At 42.3% G+C, this 25144-nt stretch overlaps 1 protein-coding gene and 1 pseudogene across 1 annotated transcript; both read left to right on the forward strand.

The window, feature by feature from the left end:
* Positions 1-872: 872 nt before the first annotated feature.
* LOC129639157 (serine/threonine-protein phosphatase 2A catalytic subunit alpha isoform-like) lies at positions 873-1819 on the forward strand (annotated as a pseudogene).
* A 5565-nt stretch (positions 1820-7384) lies between these two features.
* On the forward strand, positions 7385-24153 carry RGN (regucalcin). The gene is made up of 7 exons (XM_055563332.1): positions 7385-7458; positions 9324-9504; positions 12425-12607; positions 20397-20612; positions 22192-22323; positions 22679-22833; positions 23745-24153. The coding sequence occupies exons 2-7, from the start codon at positions 9336-9338 to the stop codon at positions 23793-23795; spliced, it is 906 nt and encodes a 301-aa protein (XP_055419307.1). The 5' UTR covers positions 7385-7458; positions 9324-9335; the 3' UTR covers positions 23796-24153.
* Positions 24154-25144: the final 991 nt, after the last annotated feature.

Below are 25144 nucleotides of genomic sequence, written 5' to 3' on the forward strand. Positions count from 1 at the left end.
CCCAAGGTTAATCTCATTCTTCAGCGAGCGGCCTTTTTCTTTCCCTTCACCACTCATCATGCCTGTTATTGTACTTTACACTCCCCAGTAAATCTTCTCAATATGTTCTCCCTTACCTTCATCCTGCGACTTTTGACCCTATATGACCTTCTGCCACTTAAAAAATAAAACGTCCTGACAGGTCTTTCTCAAACCATAACTACTGCTCTGAACTTAACCGTTTGCTGACAAAAATTTAATCATTTTTCTTTTAAACACTTAAGAAGATGCATTTCCTATTAAGGCCCATTCTGGTTCTTCTGGGCTTCCCTGGTGGCTCAGACGGTAAAGAATTTGCCTGCAATGCAGGAGACCTGGGTTTGATCCCTGGGTTGGGAAGATCCCCTGTAGAAGGAAATGGCTACCCACTCCAGTATTCTTGCCTGGAGAATCCCATGGACAGAGGAGCCTTGTGGGCTACAGTCCATGGGTCACAAAGAGTCGGACACGACTGAGCCACTAACACACTTGTCTGGTTCTTAAGTTTCCCTTACATCATTAATCCCAAACTTTGGTCATATAATAACTGACCTCCAGTTCTGCAGCTCCAGTTCCGGCCCTTCTACTCCTCCACATCCCACCACCTCCTGACGCTGGGCGTGGCGTCACCACACCGGCAGCCGCAGTTACAGAGAGCAGAGCTCTGGAGCTAGAACAAGTGGAGGAGGGCAGCGGCTGGTGGCCAAGCACAGAGGGGCGAGCTAGAGGGCCAGCGCTAGCACCAAGCAACTGCCAGTACCTGCACAAGTACCCTGGGAACTGGCGACCGCAGGTACTTGTGGCCCATGTGCGGGTGGTGGCCTGGAAGGAGCACGGTTCGGGCGGGTGGCATCATGGATGAGAAGGTGTTCACCAAGGAGCTGACCAGTGGACCAAGCAGCTGAACAAGTGCAAGCAGCTGTCCCAGCCCCAGGTCAAGAGCCTCCGTGAGAAGGCTAATGAAATCCTGACAAAAGAATCCAATGTGCAAGTTGTTCGATGTCTAGTCTCGTCTGTAGAGATGTGCATGGGAAATTTCACGATCTCATGGAATTGTTTAGAATTGGTGGCACATCACCAGATACAAATTACTTGTTTATGGGCAATTATTTAGACAGAGGATATCATTCAGTGAAAACAGTTAATCTGCTTGTAGCTCTTAAGGTTCATTACCATGAATGTATCACCTTTCTTCAGGGAAATCATGAGAGCAGACAGATCACACAAGTACATGGTTTCTATGATGAGTGTTTAAGGAACTACGGAGATGCAAATGTTTAGAAATATTTTACAGATCTTTTTGACTATCTTCCTATCACTGGATAGGATATCAATTCCTATTACTGGATGGGCAGATCTGTCAACATGGTGGCCACTCAGCAGCCATAGATACACTGGATCACATCAGAGCACTCGATCGTCTACAAGAAGTTCTCCATTAGGGTCCAGTGTGTGACTTGCTGTGGTCAGATCCAGATGAAAGGTGGAGGTTGGATTATATCTCCTCGAGGAGCTGGTTACACCTTGGGGCAAGATATTTCTGAGACATTTAATCATGTTGATGGCCTCACGTTGGCGTCTAGACCTCATCAGCTGGTGATGGAGGAATATAACTGGTGCCATGACCTAAATGGAGTAACGATTTTCAGTGCTCCAGACTGTTGTTATCCTTGTGGTAACCAAGCTGCAATCATGGAACTTGATATTCTAAAATACTCTTTCTCGCAGTTTGAAAATACTCCCAGCACCTTGCAGAAGTGAGCCACATGTTACTCATGGTACCCTAGACTGCTTCCTGTAATGAAATTTTAAACTTGTACAGTTTTGGTCTTCCCATGTCATATGGGAAGAGCAACTCCACAAGTGTCAGAGAACAGTTAACACTCAAAAAAATTTGTTTTCACATGGACCAAAAAGATGTGCCATATAAAAATACAAAGTCTCTTGGAAGGACTGATGAAGGACTCAGCTGAAGGACTGATGCTGAAGCTGAAGCTCCAATACTTTGGCCACCTGATGCAAAGAGCCAACTCATTGGAAAAGACCATGATGCTGGGAAAGACTGAAGGCAGAAGAAGAAGGAGGCAACAGAGGATGAGATGGTTGGATGGTATCACTGATTCAATGGACATGAGTTTGAGCAAGCTCCGGGAGATGAAGGACAGGGAAGCCTGGTGTGCTGCAGCCCATGGGGTCACAAAGAGTTGGACACGACTGAGAGGCTGAACTGAACCTGTCATCAACAGCCATGATCACTTTAGAATGAACCAATTCATTGCATGCTGAAGCAACACTGTTGGTCAAGAAACCAGTTTCTGTCCTAGCGCTGTTTGTAGTTACTTTGCTTTCTCTGAGAAACTGCAGATAATAAGATGTAAACATTAACACCTTGTGAATACAATTTAACTTCCATTTAGCTATAGCTTTACTCAGTATGACTGTAGATAAGAATAGCAGCAATCATTGGAGCTTAGTGAAAATTTTTAAAAATAAGTACCAAAGCCTCCCTTCTATTTGTGAGTTTTGAAATCATTTTGTTTATTTTTAGGGATACCATTTAATTTAACTGTATGATTTGTCTGCGCTCGATTTATCTCCATTTCTAAAATCTTGGCCTCATATTGTTCTTTGTTACTGTCAGAACCTGGTGAGTTGTTTTGAACGGAGTTGTTTTTTTTTTTTTTTTCTCCCTCCTATAAAATGATGTTACTCCACAAGAACACTGCAGTGTTTTTTCATAATAAACTTGTGAACTAAGAACTGAGAAAGTCAAATTTTAATTGATCAATGGGCAAGACTGGTGTTGTTTATTTAAAAGATGCATCAATTGATAAATGTTAGAATCTATAGAATTCTAGATAAAGAAAAATAAGAATCAAGGCCACTAAACAAAAAGTGACCTCACATCAACAAAATACTTCTACTGAGGCTTGCTGTTCAGTTGCTCAGTCATGTCCGACTCTTTGTGACCCCATGGACTGCAGCACACCAGGCTTCCCTTTTTTTTTTAATCTCTCCACAAGGCTTGCAGGATCTTAGTTCCCCAACCAGGTATCAAACCCAGGCCCCCTGCAGTGGAAGCATGGCGTTCTAACCATTGGACCACCAGGGAAGTCCCTGGTGGTACAAATACTTGTTCTCTTCAGAGACATTCTTTTGGGGAACTGTTTACTTCCACTCACATTATCCGCCCATTTTAAGGGACATATAATTAACTCATGCAAAATGATACTTATACTTCCAATAAGGTCTGTGCTCCATTAGAATACCATTTCTTATGTGGACATCAGACTTACGCCCACCCGCCACACACTAACTTATCCAATATATTGAGGTAATTGTTAGAGATTTTCAGATATTTAAAACTACCTCTCTTCCAATGGATCAAATTTTCATGTAAAGTAAAGGGAAACTGCAGAATCTGGACAGCTCCCAGAAAGGTAACTGACTCTTCATGCATTCTCTGTGAGCTGCAGTTCCCACAGTGGTGAAAAGGTGGCCCCAAACCTGTCTCTGATCTTAACAGATGCCATAAATGACACAACTTTTACTCAAGAAGACTCCCCCACCCCACCCCCCAAAAAATGTCTAAATTTATTAGCCATATTGTCACTAGCAGTCTTATAGCCCTTGATTTCCTTGGCTAGCAGAGGAAAGGGTTCTCCTTTAGCAAACACCTCTTGATGCACTTACATAAATACTACAGGTCAATAGAACAATTTCTGATGACACTAAAAGAAAAAGGCACCAGGCTGTCTACAATAGACCAGCTGAACCATAGGACATGTTTCCATGGCCTGGGTTGGGTCACCTAGGCTCCTATGTCCAGGGTCTATTACAAGGATGAATGATCATCATTTTGTTTCTGGTAACTGCCTGTGGTGCTTTGGGGCAGAGCCTGTCCAGAGCCCTAAATGCCACTGAGCAGCCCTTGTCACATCACAAGATTCAGCACTTCATCCTGCAATAAAAGGAGCAAGAGAGACTTGCCCAAGTCCTTCTGCAGACAGCTTTCTCAGTGCTACCTCCAGATCAGCAAAATCTCAATAATGGTGGTGACTAGAATACATAGATTCATGTCCTGTGGCCTGACCTCATCTGCCCTTGGATGAAAGGGAGGAGCAAGAAAGACATGCAGCCCCTGACATGCAGGAGCTGGCCTGGCACTCACAGCAAGGCCTTGGTGCTCTCCTGTTGAACATGCCCAGTTTCACAGATTCCCAACATCAGACAAAGCCACTGTGACTAATGGATCAAGACCAAAACTAGACTAATAAACATTGTCCAAATTCCCAAAATGACTAAACATTACCCTCTCCTAGCTCATATAAATAAATGGGTGCCGCTTCTTTGTCAATCACTCCCTTCACCTCACCTTTCTAGATAATAATTAATATATCCAATCATAAAATCACTCTCACTTTCTAACAACCTCCAATCCTTGGAATCTCCCCCACAAATCGCCTTATATGAGGCCACATCCCATAAAAGAATCTTCCCGACCCAGGGTTCGAACCGGGGTCTCCCATATTGCATGCAGACGCTTTAACCTCTGAGCCACCAGGGAAGCCCCATAAAAGAATCTAACACCTTCTTATTGAGACATCCCGTGGAATGTATGTTCTCCCTCATGACAAGGAATCAATGAACTCAGATTTGCATGACTGGATGAACAAATTAATGAATGAAAGGACTTACCTCATAATAAAAGATCCAGGACTTACCCCCTAAGAGCTCATGATGTAGCAAGAGAGACAAAGAAACAGTTCTGTCAGTGTGATGAATATCATAATAAAACATAAAGACAGGATGCTGTACAAGTGACATGTCAGAGCCAGGGATGTCAGTGAAGGCTTCCTGGGAGAGGGGAAACTAGGGTGAATTTTAGGTAGAAGTTAGCCCAGTACAGAGGCAGGGGTTGGATTTAGTGGGAGGAAAATAATGTTTGAGTCAGAGAGAGTAATAAGTTCAAAGGCAAGAAGCAGAGACAGTATATAACTAGATCATGACTGAGGTCAAGAAGGGACTACCATCAAGTCTTCTGGGCCTTATATGCTTTTAGGTCCACTGAAGGGTGGTAGGATTAGATTGTATTTTATGAAGATTCAATAACCACATACTGTGATCAAAGTTAAAAAATCATTTACCTCCAGATATTAAGATGGAGGTAAATCCAGCATCACTTTTGTTGTATTGCAAAAAAGACATAAATTGAATTAACCTTGAGGAAAAATTAAATGATCACAAATTAAGGAACATTCTACATTTTGAACTCCAAAAATATCAATGTCATGAAACAAACAAAAATGGCTGAGAAGCTGTTCTAGGTTCAAGGAAAGTAAACATGACTAAACACCATGCTTTGCCCTGAACTGGATTTGGGAATGAAATACTTTTTTTTCTTTTGCTAGAGAGGATGTCAACGGGACAACTGATGTAACTCAGCTAGATAATACTATGTCCATGTTAATTGCCTCATCTTGGGAATTCCCTGGTGTTCCAGTGGTTAGGACTCTGCATTTTCACTGCTGCTGAGGGCTCAGATTCAATCCCTGGTCAAGAGAGCCAGGAGCTCTCTTGGAGAGAGCTTCCCAGGAGCCATGTGGCACCTCCCCCCCAAAAAAATTGCCTGATCTTGATAATTGTACTGCGGTTATATAAGAGAATGTCCTTGTCTTCTGGAAAGGTGCACCACATTTAGGTAAAGGAAGATCATGTCCATAACTAACTCTCAAACTGTTTAGAAAACTGCTCAGGAAAAAAAAAAAATATATATATATATATATGTAAATGAAAGAAGCATAAAGCAAATGTGGTAAACTGTTAATATTTGGGGAATCTAGGTGAAGGATAGTCATGAATTCCTTATATTATTTCTGTAACTATTCTGTAAGACTGCAACTTTGTCAAAATACAATTACCCCTTCCCTATCAAAAATAAATAAATAAAAGCATGTAGTTGAAAAGTTTTATGTGTTAGCACTGTGGTGGGACCTGGGGAGGTGAAAGTGAATAAGATGCTCCCATACCCTACTGGACTCACAGTCTAGGAGGCCATCTTGGCAGCAGATCCAAAGGTATGAGACAGGATCTCCAAGAAGATGACAACAATTTGGGCAAGAAGCAGGGAAGGCCTGAATGAACTAGGACAGTGCCAACATAATTAGAAGGACACTGAAGGGACAATATTTATGACCCGGTGACTAACTGGACTTGAGGCAGGGAACAAGCGAGGTCTAGTGAGGTGTCTGAGTTTCTTAAACAGACCATTGGTTGGACCATGGTCGCAGTCACCGAGAGAGTGCCCAGGCGGTTTGTGCAGAGGAAGGGCTTGATTTTGGACAGCTCAATGATGCTGTTAAGTAGAGGGTTTGAAATAAAGGACTGTAGTTTAGGGGAGGCATCTGAGCTGAGATATATGTGGGGGAGTCATCAGCAGTGAGGAGTTAGAGGAAGCTGCTGAATAGAAAGAAGACACAAGAGAACTTCAACATCTGGAGAGGTGTACAGCACAATGATTCACAATTTTTAAAGGTTATATTCCACTTATAGCTATTATAAAATATTGGCTATATTCTGTGCTGTACAATATTTTTTGTATCTTATTTATTTTATACATGAAAAGTTTGTGAAAGTGAAGTCGCTCAGTCATGTCCGACTCTTTGCAACCCCATGGACTGTAGCCTACCAAGCTCCTCCATCCATGGTATTCTCCAAGCAAGAATACTGGAGTGGATTGCCATTTCCTTCTCCAGGGGATCTTCCCAACCCATGGATGGAACCCAGGTCTCTTTAACCTCTGAGCTACTATTATACATATAAATATAGTATAATAGTTTGTGCCTCTTTATCCCCTACCCCCGTCTCTTACCCCATTCCCCTTCCCTCTCCTCACTGATAACCACTAGCTTGTTCTCTATATCTGAGTCTGCTTCTTTTTGTTACTAGTTTGTTGTATTTTTTTAGATTCCATCTATAAATGAGATCCCACAGAATCTGTCTTTCTCTGTCTGGCTTATTTCACTTCACATCAACTAAAGCCTCTCCTCTTCCCCAACCAAAAAAAAACCGTTTTTGCAAGAGTTGGCCTCCAGCCTGCCGACTCTTCTCCACTAGGAAAACTGAAGATTTGTTTAACCGCTTTGAACTTTCCTTTTGAACCTGTTTGTGTTTAATCAGACCCTCGACCCAATCTCTCATCGAGGCATTTCAATAACTTTTTTTCAGTTAAGTCAGAGATAACCTTTAGCTATCCGTCCAAACTCCAAAGCTTGGGTTCACTGGGCCCCAAGCCTTTGCCCCATCTCCCTGCCCCTGCGGCTCTGCCAGATTCTTGCAGCCGAAGAGTAGAGGACGGCGTGGAGGATCCCCACCCCCAACCGCAGCCCCGGCCAGGCGACTGTCCACCTGACCTCCAGCCTCCTGCTAGTCATCAGCCTGGTGAGTTCCCCGGGTCGAGCCGGCCTCCCGGTCCCCTCCCTGGAGCGGTACCATTTGGCAACAGCCACCCCCACCCACAAACCCGCGCGGCCGGAAGAAGACCGATCGCGGGGGAAGAAGACCCCCGCGCCCCGCGCGCACCCCACGGGGCCGACGGGGGCTGGGGACTAGGCAGGCGCAACCTTCAGCGTTCCCGCGGTCACGCGAGGCCGCAGCCCCGCCGCCAGCGGGTGCGCGGGGGCGAGGCCCCCTAGCCCGCACAGATGGCCCCGTGCAGCGCGGCCATATGACGTCGTGTCCCCGCTGGGCGGGCCACCCATTCACGGCCATGGCCTCCTCTCACACCCTGCTCTCCGAAGCCCGAGCGGAAAGGGGTCATTGGCATCACCCAGCTTGCGCCACGGAGCATGGGGCTGAAAGTTGCGATTGCAAAAGTCCCGCGTCTGATCTTGGGCCTTATCTCAAATTGATAGCAGGAAGGCCTTTGGAACCTCTGCCAATTTTGAACAACCAGTGAGATGCTACGGCGCTGGCAGGCCGTATGTGAGAACGATTTGAGCTGTATGTTTCTTTTTTAAAAAAAAAAAAAACTGTTTATGGATGGAAATATTAAACCAAAGATTACTTTTCTTTTTTTTTTCCCTGTAATTAATTTGCCCATCTGTGTGTGGAACCACTGACTTCAAATCAGATAGCTGTCAGGAAAAAGGATAAAGATGCAGGCAATTTTGATTATCATTAGGACAGAGCTTGGGAAAGAGAGAAGGCTCTGGAAAGTTGTCTTTCCTCTCCCACGTGAGTTGCTTAAGTAAGGATTTTTTTCTTTTCCAATAATTTTTCTTTTTCTTCTACCAGTTCACCAGTCACAGCCTCTGGCCTAAAAGTCCCAGCATAGAATGTTCCTGCCTGTGGAGTTCAAGAATCCTTGCCAAACTGGCAGGGTGCCTTCCTAGATAGCAAGGAATAGCTAAGGGCCTGTCATTTCCTACAAGGGTACCCAGAAAGGTTCTTTTCTCCCCCTTTTCTGGTGTCTGAATTTGAAAATGAATGTTATAGAGAAAAGACTGGTGGTTACCAAGGGGGACGGTTTGGAGGAGGGATGAAGTGGGACATTGGAGTTAGCAGATGTAAGTTTTTATATATAGAATAGATAGACAAGGCCCTACTGCACAGCACAGAGAACTGTATTCAATATCCTAAGATTAACCATAATGGAAAATAATATATTAAAAAAGAATGTACATATATATGTATAACTGAATCACTTTTCTGTACAGCAGTAATTAACACAACATTGTAAGTCAACTGTATTTCAATTTTAAAAAAAGAAAATGGATGTTAATTCTAATTTAGTGTATTTAGTGCATTTTTAAAAATGCAGAGAAGGAAGATTGGCCTTTGGGCAGTGAAAGAAGGCAATCGACACCATGGGCGGATCTGAAGGGCAGAGAAGAAGGTGACCTTCAGACGCCCAATGAGGGAACTGTCCGCCCCCTGACCAGCCTTGGGGGCTTGGGTGCTGGCATAAAAGCAGCCTTGCCTAGTCCAACTAGCCAGCTCTCTCTGGGGGTCAGCTAGAGCCAAGGTGTGGATGTTGGAGTGTTGTTTTTGTTCTCTTTTTTACAGAAACCTTGAAAAAAAAACACTGGTAAGTTGATTGAAGATGTCTTGTGTTATGGCTTCTTTTTTCTTTTTTATGCATCTCCTCCTGCCACATTGCATATTTTGTTCTTACCTGGAGAAAGTGTGTCCAGCCTTTCCAGTTCCGATTTTAAAAACAGCCTCTACTGGGATCTTACCAGGGTCTTAAGTCAGGTGTTTTGCTGAATTTGCTCTATGTGATGACATGTCTCTGTTGCCTTCAGTAGGTCTCCCCCATGACAATGTCTTCCATTAAGATTGAGTGTGTTTTGCGGGAGAACTGCCGCTGTGGTGAGTCTCCAGTGTGGGAGGAGGCGTCCAACTCTCTGCTCTTCGTAGATATTCCTGCCAAAAAGGTTTGCCGGTGGGATTCTCTCAGCAAGCAAGTGCAGCGAGTGACCGTGGGTAAGGATGAAGAATGGGCCTGGATCTGCCCAGACAGCAGATCTTCCCTGGGGAGGGGCGGTCACTTAGTGTGTTTTTCCTCTGGGACTTGATTGTTAAAGCTTATGCTTGAAAACTATTGTATTGTCACCCTTTCTGGATCCCCCACTTTGACCCAAGAGTAAAATCTGTATAGTCGATACTTTCTTCTTCCCCTGTGGGTGCTGTGCCACATTCCCTGTCTTGTTTGGGATGGTGAGTCACAGTCCAAGAAAGTAGGCTCTTTCCTTAATACCTTCAAACACCAGCATTGAAAGTTGGAGACCCGGTTTGTGGCACAGCAAAGGTTATCTACCTTGGGTCAGTCCAAAGCCTTAGTTTGCAAACAAATAAACAACAGATATATCCTCTCTTTGAATGTGCAAAGAAGAGCTTTTGGATTTAGCATAAACCGGGACTTTCTGTTCATTTTTGGTTTTTTTTTTAAGGTTTTATTTTTATTTTTTTAATTTAAATTTATTTATTTTAATTAGAGGCTAATTACTTGACAATATTGTATTGGTTTTGCCATATATCAACATGAATCTGCCACGGGTGTACATGTGTTCCCAATCCTGAACCCCCCTCCCACTTCCCTCCCCATCTGTTCCTTGTTCTAAATGGGATTCACAAGAGAGTTTCAAGTGCCTGTTAATGGCCCTGTGATTTCCCAAGGAGGGGTTTATCACCTTCTATGGCCCAAGGGTATGGGCTTCAGAAGTAATAAGTTTCTTTTCCTTATTGTGCTGGTGGGAAAGAGATACCAGGGTCCTGTGACCTTAGGACACTCTCTCAATTCAAAACTGGGGACTTTTTTCCTTTTTAATGAGAGGGAACAGCTTTTAATACACTCAGGGACATGACTGTGGCTAAAGGCAAAAATGACTATGACCTGCTATGATCAGAGTCCGGGGAGGGACCCACGACCTTCTCTAGTCTCCCTTTCCTAGGGTGCATATATTAAGGATATATGTGAATTGTGAAAGTCACTCAGTCGTGTCCGACTCTTTGCAACCCCATGGACTATACAGTCCATGGAATTTTCCAGGCCAGAATATTGGAGAGGGTAGCCTTTCCCTTCTCCAGGGGATCTTCCCAACCCAGGGATCGAAGCCAGGTCTCCTGCATTGCAGGTGGATTCTTTACCAGCTGAGCCACAAGGGAAGCCCAAGAATCCTGTAGTGGGTAGCCTATCCCTTCTCCAGCGGATCTTCCCGACCCAGGAATTGAACAGAGTCTCCTGCATTGCAGGCGGATTCTTTACCAACTGAGCTATCAGGGAAGCCCAGGGATATATTCCTACCCCTAATCTGCAAAACAAAGACAAAAACTCAAACCCCCCGAAGGGCTTAAACGCTAACCGGGTAGCTCAACTGATAAAGAATCCGCCCGCAATGCGGGAGACCCCGGTTCGATTCCTGGGTTGGGACTGAGCAGACTGAGCGACTAAGCACAGAATACAGCACAGGCCACAGGTTGGGATCCCTGATGAGGATGTGACGCTCCTAATACTGTCCTGCACATTCCCTGAGAGTCTTCCCAGGTGGAATGTGTGTGCGAGAGCTCAGTCGTGCCCAACTCTTGGTGACCCCATGGACTGTAGCCTGCCAGGTTCCTCTGTCCATGGGATTCTCCAGGCAAGAATACTGGAGTGACTTGCCATTTCCTCCGCCAACATCCCTATGTTGAATCTTCCCAACATAGTGATCAAACCCGAGTCTCTTGCATCTCCTGCATTAGCAGGCAGATTCTTTACCACTAGCGCCACCAGGTGGTAAAGAATTCGCTAGCACCACCAGATGGTAAAGAATCCGCTAGCGCCACCAGGTGGTAAAGAATCCACCTGCCAATGCAGAAGATGTAAGAGACGCAGGTTCGATCCCTGAGTTGGGAAGATCCCCTGGCAGAGGAAATGGCAAACCAGTCCAGTATTCTTTCCTGGAGAATCCCGTGGACAGAGGAGCCTGGCGGGCTACAGTCCATGGGGTCACAAAGAGTCAGACATGACTGAGCAGGCACACACATTCCCTGGGACAATTCACGGCTGGAATCCACTTCTTTGCAGGGCTTTTAGCTAAGAGCCTTTCCCAAACACCCAGCTGCTCCCAAGCACCGTCTTGTACAGAATAGCTGCTTGCAAAATGTTTTCACCATAAATTCTGTCATTTTGTTTCCCTTGAGCAGTCACCACAGTAATCAATCTATCCACTTAAAAAAAAAAAAGTTTCCATGGAAAAATATTAAACCCAGGAAACCTAAAATTTAAATATACAAAATAGAGTACTATAAGGACAATGTGAGTTTTAAATCACTGCATCTACATTTCTTTTTTTTTTTTTTACTATGCTTAACTACCAAAAAGGATTTGAAAAGAAAATTTCAGTTAAAAGTATACAAAATATGTCCCTTAAAAAAAGATAAGTCCTAATTAAAAAGAAAAACAAGACAAGCCCTTTTTTGGAGAGAGAGAGGGTGCAAAACCCTGTTGCTAGAACAAAACACAATTTTTGTCTCTGAATTTCTTGAAGATCAGGCAAATTGAGTATCACTTCTGTATCAACTGTCCTGGTACACACACACACACCACACATCCTTAGGAACCTCTCCTCTGAACTTGCTTTGGTGCCTGCCCCAGTGTATGGTGCTGCTGTGGTTTGACTTCTCTGCTTCGCCCACTAGGCTGGGAGCTGGATTTCATCCATTTTTCCATCCCTGCTGCCCAGAACAGCACACAGAGTTCATGCTCAACAAATATACTCGGTTATGTAGCCTTCACTGTTCAACAGAAAGGGGGAGAGCACTCCTATTGTCAAAGAGCTGCACACACCTAGAGATGCGGGGTAGTGCGATGGCTGCAGTGTGACTGCTGGCTACCTTCTGACTGCTGCTTTTGCCTCTGCAGATGCCCCTGTCAGCTCTGTGGCCCTTCGCCAGTCGGGAGGCTATGTTGCCACAGTTGGAACAAAGTTCTGTGCTTTGAACTGGGAAGATCAGTCAGCAGTTGTCTTGGCCACAGTAGATAAAGAGAAGAAAAACAATCGATTCAATGACGGGAAGGTGGATCCCGCTGGGAGATACTTTGCTGGTATGGTTTATTTTTAGCACCTACTTACTGAGATTTGGAGCTTCCCAGGTGGCTCAGTGGTAAAGAATCCCCCTGCCAAAGCAGGAGATGCAAGAGATTGAGGGTTCGATCCCTGGGTTGAGAAGATCTGGAGGAGGGCGTGGCAACCCACTCCAGTGTTCTTGCCTGGAAAATCCCATGGACAAAAGGGACTGGAGGGTTACAGTCCATGGGGTAACAGAGTCAGACATGACTGAGTGACTTAAAATAACAGAAGAATATGACTTATAAAAGTCTCACAGCTGCAGTGGTAAAAGAAGTATCCATAATAGGTCTTGGGTTCTTCTTTTCTTATTACTTAAGTCACTTGTATCAAAAAAAAAAAAATCCCATGAGAAAAACTTCATAGATATTTCTTTCAATTGCTGTCTGAGGCAGCCTAAATTTGTATGGTATTTTGTAGTTTAAATAAGTTTTAAGACAAGGTTATTGCCTGGAAAATCTCATGGGTGGAGGAGCCTGGTGGGCTGCTGTCGATGGGGTCGCACAGAGTCGAACACGACTGAGCGACTTCACTTTCACTTTTCACTCTCATGCATTGGAGAAGGAAATGGCAACCCACTCCAGTGTTCTTGCCTTGAGAAACCCAGGGACGGGGGAGCCTGGTGGGCTGCCGTTTATGGGGTCGCACAGAGTCAGACACGACTGAAGCGACTTAGCAGCAGTAGCAGCAAACTGTGATTGCTGTTTAAATTGGAAATAATTTCAAATTTACAGGAAAAAAAGTAAGAACAACACAAACAACACCCGTATAGCCTTTACCTGCTGCTGCTGCTGCTAAGTCACTTCAGTTGTGTCCAACTCTGTGGGACCCCACCACACGCAGCCCACCAGGCTCCCCCGTCCCTGGGATTCTCAAGGCAAGAACACTGGAGTGAGTTGCCATTTCCTTTTCCAATGCATGAAAGTGAAAAGTGAAAGTGAAGTTGCTCAGTCGTATCCGACTTGTAGCAACCCCATGGACTGCAGCCTACCAGGCTCCTCCGTCCATGGGATTTTCCAGGCAAGAGTATTGGAGTGGGGTGCCATTGCCTTCTCCGATAGCCCTTACCTAGACTCACCTATTAACGGCATTTTGTTCTGTCTGTTCTTAGTACATATAAACATTTTTCTCCAGAATCATTTGAAAGTAAGTTGTATATATCATGTATCTTTACTTCTAAAATATTTCCCTGTGAATTTCCCAAGAAAAAAATGACATATTCTTATATAACCACAGTACAGTAATCAATTCAAAGAAGTTTAACATTATACAACAATTTTATCTGATGCACTGCCTACATTCCAGTTCTATCAATTCACCAAATTCACCAGCCTTTTTACATATATATTATTTATATATAATATAGTTTATTATTAAATATATAATATATTGTATAAAATGTATAGTATATTTATATATATTAAAATATATAATTATATAATATAATATTTATATAGTTTATATAAACATTTTATATAAAAATGTTTTTAAGAGTAGTATTTTTCCTTCTAGTACAGAATTCAGTCTAGGATTATGTACTGCATTTAGTTGTCATTTCTCTTTCATCTTTTTTCATCTAGAACAGAACATAGCCTTTCTTTTTTTTTTTATGACATTGCCATTTTTGAAGACTACAGTCCTACCCAACTCTCCTCTTTTTTTTATAGAACATTCCTCATGTTGTTGCATTTGTCTAATGCTTCCCTGTGATTAGATTGATGCTATATATACATTCATGGCTGGAATCACTGCACAGTTCTGTCCTTCTCAGGGTTCCCATCGGGGTAACATCTGTCCCCCATAAGTGATATTAGTTTTGATCACCCAGTTGAGGTCTTAGATTTCTCTACTGCATAGTTACTATTTTTAATTGAGATTTATAAGCAGCTTGTAGGGTTTGTTAGTGATATATTACCATGTAACAAATTACCCTGAAATTTAGTCATTAAAATAACAAACATCTATTATCTTCTGAAGGTCAAAAACCTGAGTCTGGCTTAGCTGGATGGTTCAAGGCTATGTCATGAAACTGCAGTCAAGTTGTTGTTTGGGTCTATAGCTTTGGAGGAGGCTAGAGTCTCTAAAGGGGTCTGGAGGATCTGCTTCAAAGCTCACTCACATGGCAGTTGGCAAGAGGTTTCAGTTTCTTACTACATGGGCCTCTCCATAAGATTGCTCAGGCTTCCTAGATCTGGTGATGAGAGGGAGGGAGGGAGAGAGAGAAAGAGGGAAAACACTCAAGATGGAAGCTACAGTCCTATTATAAGCAATCTCAGAAATAACATAGCATCACTTCTGCCAGGTGCTATTGGCCACATAATTATGGAGGGGACTAGACAAGGGTGTGAATAATGGGAGGCAGGGATCATTCAGGGCCATCCTAGAGACTGGCTACAACATGAGGAGACACTTTAAGTCCAAGCAAATATCCTGGTCCTCATCAAAATTTCTCCCTTAGGTTTTACATTACTTGATGATTTGTGCTTGAAGCCATCTTTAAGAAGATGGCTGCAGAATGACTTATACACAGCTTAAAATGAATTTTAAGTCTGTGTTGAAATTAATAATGCATTTCATATTTAGTTCTCATTTTCATCCCAACATAACAACCCTATAGTTAACCAAGTGTTAGGTGCTCAGTTGTGTCAGACTCCTTGCAAACCCCTGAACTGTAGCCCACCAGGCTCCTCCATCCATGGGATTCTCCAGGAAAGAATACTAGAGTGGGTAGCTATTTCCTCTTCCAGGAGATCTTCCAGACCCAGGGATTGAACCCAGGTCTCCTGCATTGCAGGCAGATTCTTTATGTCTAAGTTACTAAGGAAGCCCAATAATTAGCCAAAATTGATTCTAAATGCCTGCTGTTTCCACTCCCTGCTCAGCCCCTCACATCATCAGCCATGCTGTCTGGCTTCGTTCACTTTCAACACTGAAGGGAGGTAAGATCTGAGCAGGTGGTGTGAATAGTTTCCCATCTACCTGGACTTTATACAACCACAGATTTAGTCCAAGACAGGTTGAAAGATTAAAGCTGATAATCCATTGGAAGCCCTTCAGCCAGTACTGTGGGATGAAGAAATATGATCAGATATCCTGCCTTCTGTTGAAATTGATTTTCTCTCTCCCTCTTAGCTATAAGTGTATAGCTCTGTGGAATTTGGTGAGACAAAATTATAATGTCCTCAGAGGCCTGATTTCTTAGCCTGGAGTCCCCAGTCCCCAGTTCTTAACCTTTGCCTTCTGGAGACCCCATAAAGTTGTAGGCATCAGTGTGAGTATGCACACCGGTCGTGTGCATCTGTCAGTAGCATCGAAGAACTTTTTTCTACAGAGAGCTCATAGCTTTCGGCAGGTGTTGAGAGCTGTCCCTGGCCCAGAAAAGGGTGAGATCATCTGATAATCTGGATGGCGTCTCTTAGTGGTGGGTAGTACCCTGAAGGTGTCCCAACACCCATGTTCTCACCTGTCGGGTCTCACTACTAGACAGTGATGCATAAACCAGGGCTCCAGGTTGTTCTTTCCCACTAAAGAAGAGCCCTTTCCAAGCAGTGGGGGATTCCCTTTCATGTTACAGACATCTCTTTCTGTGAGGCAGGTAGTGGGAGAAAGAGATGAGTTGGGGAGGGGGCGCAGTGGAATAGTAACGAAACAAGCCCAATTGTCTTATAGCAAGAAAATAGGGAGGAAGGATTTACCCTGTCCAGCTTCCTATTCAGGCTTGCCAGTTTCAGTCCATTTTGCTCTAAGTCACTCTTCTTTCAGATGGAGTATGTCACAATAAATGAGCTTTCCAGTTTCTACATTATGTGAAATTCTACTCTGTCCCCAGAGATCACACTCAAACCTAAGTGAATTGTCCATGGGCACTTGAGTTAATGGAGTGTTCTCTATAAATGTCACTTAGGTCCAGTTGGATGATGGTGTTCAGTTCTTCTATTTCTTTGCTGATTTTCTATCTACATGGATCTATTATTGAGAAAGGGATGCTGACATCTCCAGCCAGATTTATGGATTTGTTTCTCCCTTCAGTTCTGTCTTTTCCTTTGTATATTTTAAAGCTCTGTTGTTAAGCGCATGAACATTTAGGATTATTATGTCGGCTTAGTAAAGTGACCATTTTCACAATATATAGTACTCCTATTTATCCCTGGTAACTTTCTTTGCTCTAAGTATATCTTATCTGATATTAACATAGCCTCTGCAGTTTTTTAAGTTAATATTTGCATAGTATATATCTTGGGCTTCCCAAGTGGCACTAGTGGTAAAGAACCTGCCTGCCGATGCTGGAGATGCAAGAGACGCAGGTTCAATCCGTGGGTGAGGAAATCACCTGGAGTTGGAAATGGCAACCCACTCCAGTATTCGTGCTTGGAGAATCCTATGGACAGAGGAGCCTGGCAGGCTACAGTCCATGGGGTCACAAAAGAGTCAGACACAGCTGAGCGACTAAGTACACAAGCACACGCTTTGACTTAGAGCTACCATTTTGTTATTTTCTCTTCTTTCCTGCTGTATTTTTTTGTTATTCTGTTTCCCTTTTCCTGCCTTCTTTTGGGTTATTTGAGCATTTTATAGAATTCAATTTATTTATTGTGATTTTCATCATATCTTTCTGTGTAATTTTTAAGGGCTCCTGAAGGGGTTGCAAATATATAGTTAATTTTTCAGTCTATCTAGAACCAATATTTTACCACTTCAGTTGATAATCACCCACTTATGTTATAGTTGTCTTTATATACATAGATTAAAAATCCCATCAGAAAAATGTAATTTTTGTTTCTATTATATTTACTCATACATTTACTATTTCTTTTTTTAATTTAAATTTACTTATTTTAATTGGATGCTAATTACTTTACAATATTGTATTGGTTCTGCCACACATCAACATGAATCCGCCACGGGCATACATATGTTCCCCATCCTGAACCCCCCTCCCACCTCCCTCCCCATACCATCCCTCTGGGTCATCCCAGTGCACCAGCCCCAAGGATCCTGTATCGAACCTGGACTGGCGATTCGTTTCTTATATGATATTATACATGTTTCAATGCCATTCCCCCAAATCATCCCACCCTCTCCCTCTCCCACAGAGTCCAAAAGACTGTTCTATACATCTGTGTCTCTTTTGCTGTCTCGCATACAGGGTTATCATTACCATCTTTCTAAATTCCATATATGTGCATTAGTATACTGTATTGGTGTTTTTCTTTCTGTATATTCACTCTGTATAATAAGCTCCAGTTTCATCCACCTCATTAGAACTGATTCAAATGTATTCTTTTTAATGGCTGAGTAGTACTCCATTGTGTATATGTACCACAGCTTTCTTATCCATTCATCTTCTGATGGACATCTAGGTTGCTTCCATGTCCTGGCTATTATAAACAATGCTGCGATGAACATTGGGGTACATGTGTCTCACATTTACTATTTCTATAGCTCTTTCTTCATTCCTGATATTCCTTTTGGTATTTTTTCTTTCAGTATTTCCTTTCTACCTGAAGAACTTCCTTTAGCGATTCTTTTAGAGCAAGTCTGCTGGCTATGAATTCTCTTAGTTTTACTTCACATGAGAATGTCTTTATTTCTCCTCTATTCTTCAAGGGTATTTTCACTTAATATAGAATCCTACCTAGGTTTACAAATTAAATATGTATCACTTCCTTCTGACCTCCAGTTTCTCATGAAAAATCAACAGTCATTGAAATCATTATTCTCCTATATGTAGTATGTCATTTTTCTTTTATTAATCTTAAGGATTTCTATTTAACCTAAGTTTTTGGAAATTTGATTACAATGTGTCTAAGTATAGGTTCCTTTGGACTGATTCTGTTGAGGTTTACTCAGCTTCTCAAAGGGCTTCCTAGGTTGGCGCAAGTGGTTAAAAACCCTCCTGCCAATGCAGGAGACTTAAGAGACGCGAGTTTGATCCCTAGGTCCGGAAGATCCCTTGGAGGCAGTTCATAGTTCAGTCACTCAGTTGTGTCCAACTCTTTGCAACCCCATGGACTGCAGCATTCCAGGCTTCCCTGTCCTTCATCGTCTCCTGGAACTTGCTCAAACTCATGTCCATTGAGTCAGTCATGCCATCCAACCATCTCATCCTCTGTCATCTCCTTCTCCTCCTGCCCTCAATCTTTCCCAGCATCAGGGTCTTTTCCAATGAATCAATTCTTCACATCAGGTGGCCAAAGTATTGGAGTTTCAGCTTCAGCATCAGTCCTTCCAATGAATATTCAGGACTGATATCCTTTAGGATGGACTGGTTTGATCTCCCTGCAGTCCAAGGGACTCTCAAGAGTCTACTCCAACACCACAGTTCAAAAGCATCAATTCCTTTGAGGAGGAAATCAATCAAACCCCTTGGAGGAAGGCATGGCAACCCATTCTGGTATTCTTGCCTGGAGAATCCCACGGACAGAGGAGCCTGGCGGGCTACAGTCCATAGGGTTGCAATGAGTCAGACACAACTGAAGTGACTGAGCACACATGCACCCACCAGTTCCAACCTGCTTTCTATTAGGTGGCATTAAGTGTGCCACTCAGTGGTCACTCTGAGAATTAGAACGAGTTCTATCCATTAGCTCCATTCTCCAAGTCTTTTAGTATGCTAATTAGAATCAGATCCGTGCATGGACAAGCAGATCACAAACAACTTTATGAGACTGCATTCCTGAGCATCATCCCTCTTCACTAGCTTCTAGTACTTTCCAGCTTCCTGGAGCTCTCCTTTTCATTCCTCCAGCCAGAAACCACCCAGTTCTATGATTATTCTGCCTCCAGGGCCAAGTGGCAGGCAGAGAGAGAGAGATAACATGAAAGCAACAGCATTTGAGCTGCCCATTTGTCCCTGAAGCTTCACTAAATGGAGAGGAATGGCACCTTTGATTCCTGCAGTTTCCTGTTGCTAACGGCTCTCTCCCTTTGCTGCTCTAGCTGCAAAATTGCCTGGGGGCTGGTGCATGAGAAAATGGAAAAAAGGGAGTGGAATATAAGCAGGGGTTTTCTTCCACTCTCTCTCTCTCTCTGAGTCACAGGAGTGTTTTCTGCTCCTTGTGCCAGATTCGGAGGTTTCTCTTGGACCTCATTCTGCCTGCACCACAGCGCTCACTTCCACATCTCAGACTGGGTTGAGTTCAGGCCAGGACATGTGCTGTGCTGTGTTTAGTCCCTAACTGGAGGATAAAATGGAGAACTTGAAAACTCACCGCTGGTTAGGTGATACTTCAAATTCTGTGTTCTTCTCTGAGCCGACTTACATCACAGAGTTCTCAAAAAACTACACTGTGTGTTTTGTCCAGGTCTTAGAGTTTGCTTAGGTGGTTCAGACAGTAAAGAGTCTGTCCGCAACACAGGAGACCCAGGTTTGACCCTGGGTTGGGAAGATCCCCTAGAGGAGAAAATGGCAACCCACTCCAGTATTCTTGCCTGGAAAATCCCATGGATGGAGGAACCTGGTGGGCTATAGTCCATGGGGTCGCAAAGAGTCGGACATGACTGAGCAACTAATACTAGAGTTTGCTGAGTGGGAGAAAATGAGTTGATGCAGATGTCTTGAACTAAAACCTCTCCAGGTAGTTTTAATTAGCATGGCAAGCAAGGTAGTTGCCATTAAAAAAAAAAAAAAAAAAAGCATAGGACCCAGATTGGGACTGTATCATCATTTCCTTGATTTCATCATGGGGAAGGAGCCCTGGTGAGAGATGACACCGTGCACAGGCAGGATGCTGTGTGGCTGAGCTCCATGCTCTTTGGATTTTGTAGGTACCATGGCTGAGGAAACAGCTCCGGCAGTTTTGGAGCGCCGCCAAGGGTCCCTGTACTCCCTCTTTCCTGACCATCATGTGGAAAAGTACTTTGACCAGGTGGACATCTCCAATGGTTTGGATTGGTCTATGGACCACAAAATCTTCTATTACATAGATAGCCTGTCCTACTCCGTGGATGCCTTTGACTATGACCTGCAGACGGGAAAGATCTGTATGTGCCTTTTCATTATTTTTCGTGGTATCTTTTTCACATGCATATGACTAGTCAGCTGTTGCTCCCTTAATCCATTTGAAAAGGTCCTTATTTTTCAAAGAACTGCCCAATGTTATAATTCCAATATTGTAATGATTACACAGACTTGACTATGCTGCCAGTCAAGCCATGGCTGTCAGCAGGAGACCTGGGCTCAATCCCTGGGTCTCAGCCATGCTCGCCTGGCTTTAGCGCTCAACTAAGTATGGCCACCATTGCCATAAGGTGGCTAGGTCCTCAATCTTTTTTCTTGCAACCATCACTAGAAAGAGGCTCACTGTAAAATGGATCCTGTTTTGCCGGCCAGTGTTTAAAGTCAAATAATATACAGCCGAATGGGACAAAAGAACAGAAAATTAGAGTTTGGGGTTGATATTTCTTATTTGTACTTTAGTCAACTAAAGGAAAATACTCAAAGACAAATTAACAACCATTCAAAATGGAAAAATTAAAAAGGTAGTTACAGATTGTTCAACTCTACCACTGGGCTCTAAATGAGCCATAGTTGGAAGCTGGGAGGGAAGGAATTATTGGGAGGAATTTAAAAGGGCATGTTTGAAACTTTCATGAAAGGTGCCAGACCACAAGAGCAAAACCAATCATAAAAATGACTTGAAAAATATCCTAAGAGTCTCATGCAGATTTAGTCAGAAAATTTCCAGCATAGGTGTTTTGCTTTGAAATATGTAGTGCCCTATTTCATGACTGTTTTTACCCATTTTACTTACACATGGTTTCAACATTCCTTCCATTATACCTCAATCTGATTACTGTAATGACTTGGATTGTATAGTGTAAAGTTCCTATGAATTTTGATGTTTGTTTTATTTTGTATATTATGATTTTCTTTAAGGCCAGCCAGCTGGTTTCAAAATACCCCCTTTTTTCAGAAACAAGCCCTTTTAATATTTAGTTTCAATAAGGTGATTTTGGAGCATTTAATTGGGCAGAAACAGAGCCTATACGTCTTGCCAGTTTTTGTGCATGAACTAGTTGCAAATCGGACCCAGGCCCTCGGCAGTGAGATCATGGAGTCCTAACCACTGGACAGCCAGGGAATTCCACAAAACAGGCAATTTTGGAAGTAAAACAGCAAAGGTTTAACCATAGACTGAAGTGTGTCTGAGGTGGGCAGGCAGGGCTTCAGTTCAGGTAAGCCTCAAAAAGGTCTTTTGGCATTTTATTAAGAATTCTGCTTTCCTTTTTCTCTCCTCCTCTGAAAGCTTAAGAGAGCTGTGTCTGTATGCAGACTGAAGGGAGCAAATCCACTGCAAATCCTGCAGTGAAAAATCCTTCATTGAGGGATGCCCACTCATGTTTCTAAACTTTTTTGGAGTTAGGAATCCTCATGAATCATCCTGCCTGTGGCACCCACTTGTCAGACCCTGGATAAGCAGAAGTAATCAGTATTTATAATCAACTTGATTGCTCATTGTTTGATGCTCACTAGTGAGTGACCTGTGGTTTTGGGGGGTGTGTGTGTGTGTGTGTGAGTGTGGTTTGGTGTTGTTTTTGTTTGTTTTCTTTTTTACCATAGCCAACCGCAGAAATGTTTACAAGCTGGAGAAGGAAGAACAAATCCCAGATGGAATGTGTATTGATGTTGAGGGGAAGCTCTGGGTGGCCTGTTACAATGGGGGAAGAGTGATCCGTTTGGATCCTGAGACAGGTAGGCCCAGCAAAATGATAAATTCCCACCATGTCTAGAAAACACCAGACACTAGGGGCCAGAGAAGCTTCCTTACTAATGAAGTTATAGAGAAATATATTCAAAGGTCTCAGTTGGATGATTTTGTAAATAAAGGCCAAAGATAAAGCCCAAAATGTTATGGTTAGAATTCCTTTATCTGTAGAGGTATATCTTTTTTCTCAAAAGAAATTGTCAAGGAAGGTAGGTGAAACTCCTGGGAGAATTGACCTTCAAATCTTCTTTGAACTTTCTTATTGCTCCACAAGGGGTCCCAAAAGGTTATGTAGTTGGAGATTTGCTAGAGCTAGACTGAATGAAATATTTGGTGATCTAGGGAAAAGACTCCAAACTGTGAAGTTGCCTGTTGATAAAACAACCTCATGCTGCTTCGGAGGGAAGGATTACTCTGAAATGTACGTGACCTGTGCCCGGGATGGGTTGGACTCCAAGGGTCTTCTGCAGCAACCTGAGGCTGGTGGAATTTTCAAGGTGATCTGGCTATCTCTTATATTTTGAGGGTGAGGTGGGAGATTTTCAGTTAGGTAACTCAGTGATTAGTGCTTTTTCATACTTTCCAAACACAATTCTACTTGGCATTTTAAGCTTATCAAGCTAGACTTAAAAACATTTTATTTAGATTTTCTAGATTTTAAGTTAGACTTTCCTGGTAGCTCAGTGGTAAAGAATCTGCCTGAAATGCAAGAGACATGGGTTCAAGATCCCTGTTAGATCCCTGAGTTGGAAAGATCCCCTGGAGAAGGAAATGGCAACCTATTCCAGTATTCTTGCCTAGGAAATCCCATGGACAGAGGAGTCTGGCGGGCTACAGTCCATGGGATCAACAGAATCGGACACAACTTAGAGACTAAACCACCGCCACCACAGACCTTACGTTATCTAAGTCCAGGACAATGTGTTTAGCTTACTTTGGACAGTACTTTAAAATATTTTTTGCTTCAGTAGTGTTTGTCTAAATTCTATAAATCAGTAGAATAGGCTTAGAAAATCAGTGTTTAAAACACACTGATAAGATTAGTTGATTGCTTTGATGTTACAAGAATATTTTCAGGTTCTTAACTTTTTGGCAGTGAAATAAACACTGGTAAAAATTATAGACCTCTTGAGTTGAAAAGGAATGTAGAAATCCCTTGCTAAACAGATGGGAAGAAGATAGTAATAAATTCAGTTTTCAATCCTAGTTGTAAATGGTTGCTAGTTGAATTATTATCATGTGAATAATTGATTGGACCATAAATACCTAATCAAATAATTCTTTTTTATTATAGGAAATAAAACAAGGATAATAGTTGGCTAAATATACTATTGTGAATCATAAAAATGCTTTTGGAGAATACTTGTGAATTACATTGTATCAGAGTTTCTCTTTCTTTTTTTAACAGATAACTGGCCTAGGAGTCAAAGGAATTCCTCCCTATCCTTACACAGGATGAGTGACATCCTCTTCCTAGTGGAGGAGATGTAGAAGACAATTAGAAAATTCTGGAGCTAAAATTTCCATCTAGTTACCAAAAACATGAAGCAATGACATTAACAGGATTAAATTTTTATTTACAATTTTTAAAAGGTAAAGCATTTCTAACAAGGGGTGACAGGTGGTCTTGATAACCTACTATAAGGCCTTCTGCAAAGGTACTATAGAAATATAGGGGTGTTTAACTATCAACGAAGCTTCTTGATTCTTTGCAAATTGCTGGTGGAGTTGGGGGAGGGAGAAGAGACTGCATCTGTTATTTACTCTGCATTCCATACTTACTATACCTAAACCTTCAAAACGCTAATAAATAGTAGTCTGGCAATGACTTATTGTGATTATGTTCCTTTTTATTTTCATCATAATCGTATAAAAAATGCTGCAGAAAAATGTTTTAAATGCTGCAAAGCCAGCCTATCTTCATATTACTCTTCCTATATGTTATTTTACAAACTAAAACATTGCTAGAAGATAAGAATCAAACATTTTATCAAAATGCATGGTTCCAACTGCCACCTAGATGTAGATGTAAAAGTAATGTATCACTTTGGAAAGAATACTTTTTAAAAAAAATAGCTTTATTGAGTTATAATTGACCTACACATATTACATATTTAAAGTGTACAGTTTGATAAGTTTGACATATATATGTGTGTGTGTGTGTGTGTGTATTCATGGAACCAATACCTCAAATAAGATAATGAATCTATCCACTACTCCAAGACCTTCCCTGTGTCCCTTTGTGTCTTTCCTTTTGTATGCCTGCCCCCATCCCCAGGAAACCACTGATCTGATTTCTGTCACTATAAATTAGCCTTAAAATTGAATACTGTGATTTCTCAACTTCCTTTTTTTTTTTTTTCAAAATTGCTTTAGCTCTTTTAGTTCCTTTGGCCTTCCATATAAATTTTAGAATCAACTTGACTATATCTACAGAAAAATCCTGGAGCAATTTTAATTGAAATTGCTTTAAATCTGCAGAACAATTTGAAGAGAAATGGCATTTTTACTATTTTGATTCTTCCAATCCATGAACATGACATGTCTTTCCAATTATTTAATCTTGTCTGACTTGTTTCATCAGCATTTTGTAGTTTACAGCATACAAATCTTATACATGTTTTGTTAGATTTATAGCCAAGTATTTCATTTTCTGGAGCTATCATAAGTATCATTATTATTTAAATTTTTTGTTTCTAGTTGTTCATTGCTCACTTATAGAATTATGATTGGTGTTTGTAGGTTCACCCTGCATGTGATGACTTCACTAAACTCACTTATTAGTTATTACTCCCTTGACTATCTCTA

The sequence above is a fragment of the Bubalus kerabau genome, chromosome X (genome assembly GCF_029407905.1).
Source record: "Bubalus kerabau isolate K-KA32 ecotype Philippines breed swamp buffalo chromosome X, PCC_UOA_SB_1v2, whole genome shotgun sequence".
Classification (NCBI taxonomy): Eukaryota; Metazoa; Chordata; class Mammalia; order Artiodactyla; family Bovidae; genus Bubalus; species Bubalus kerabau.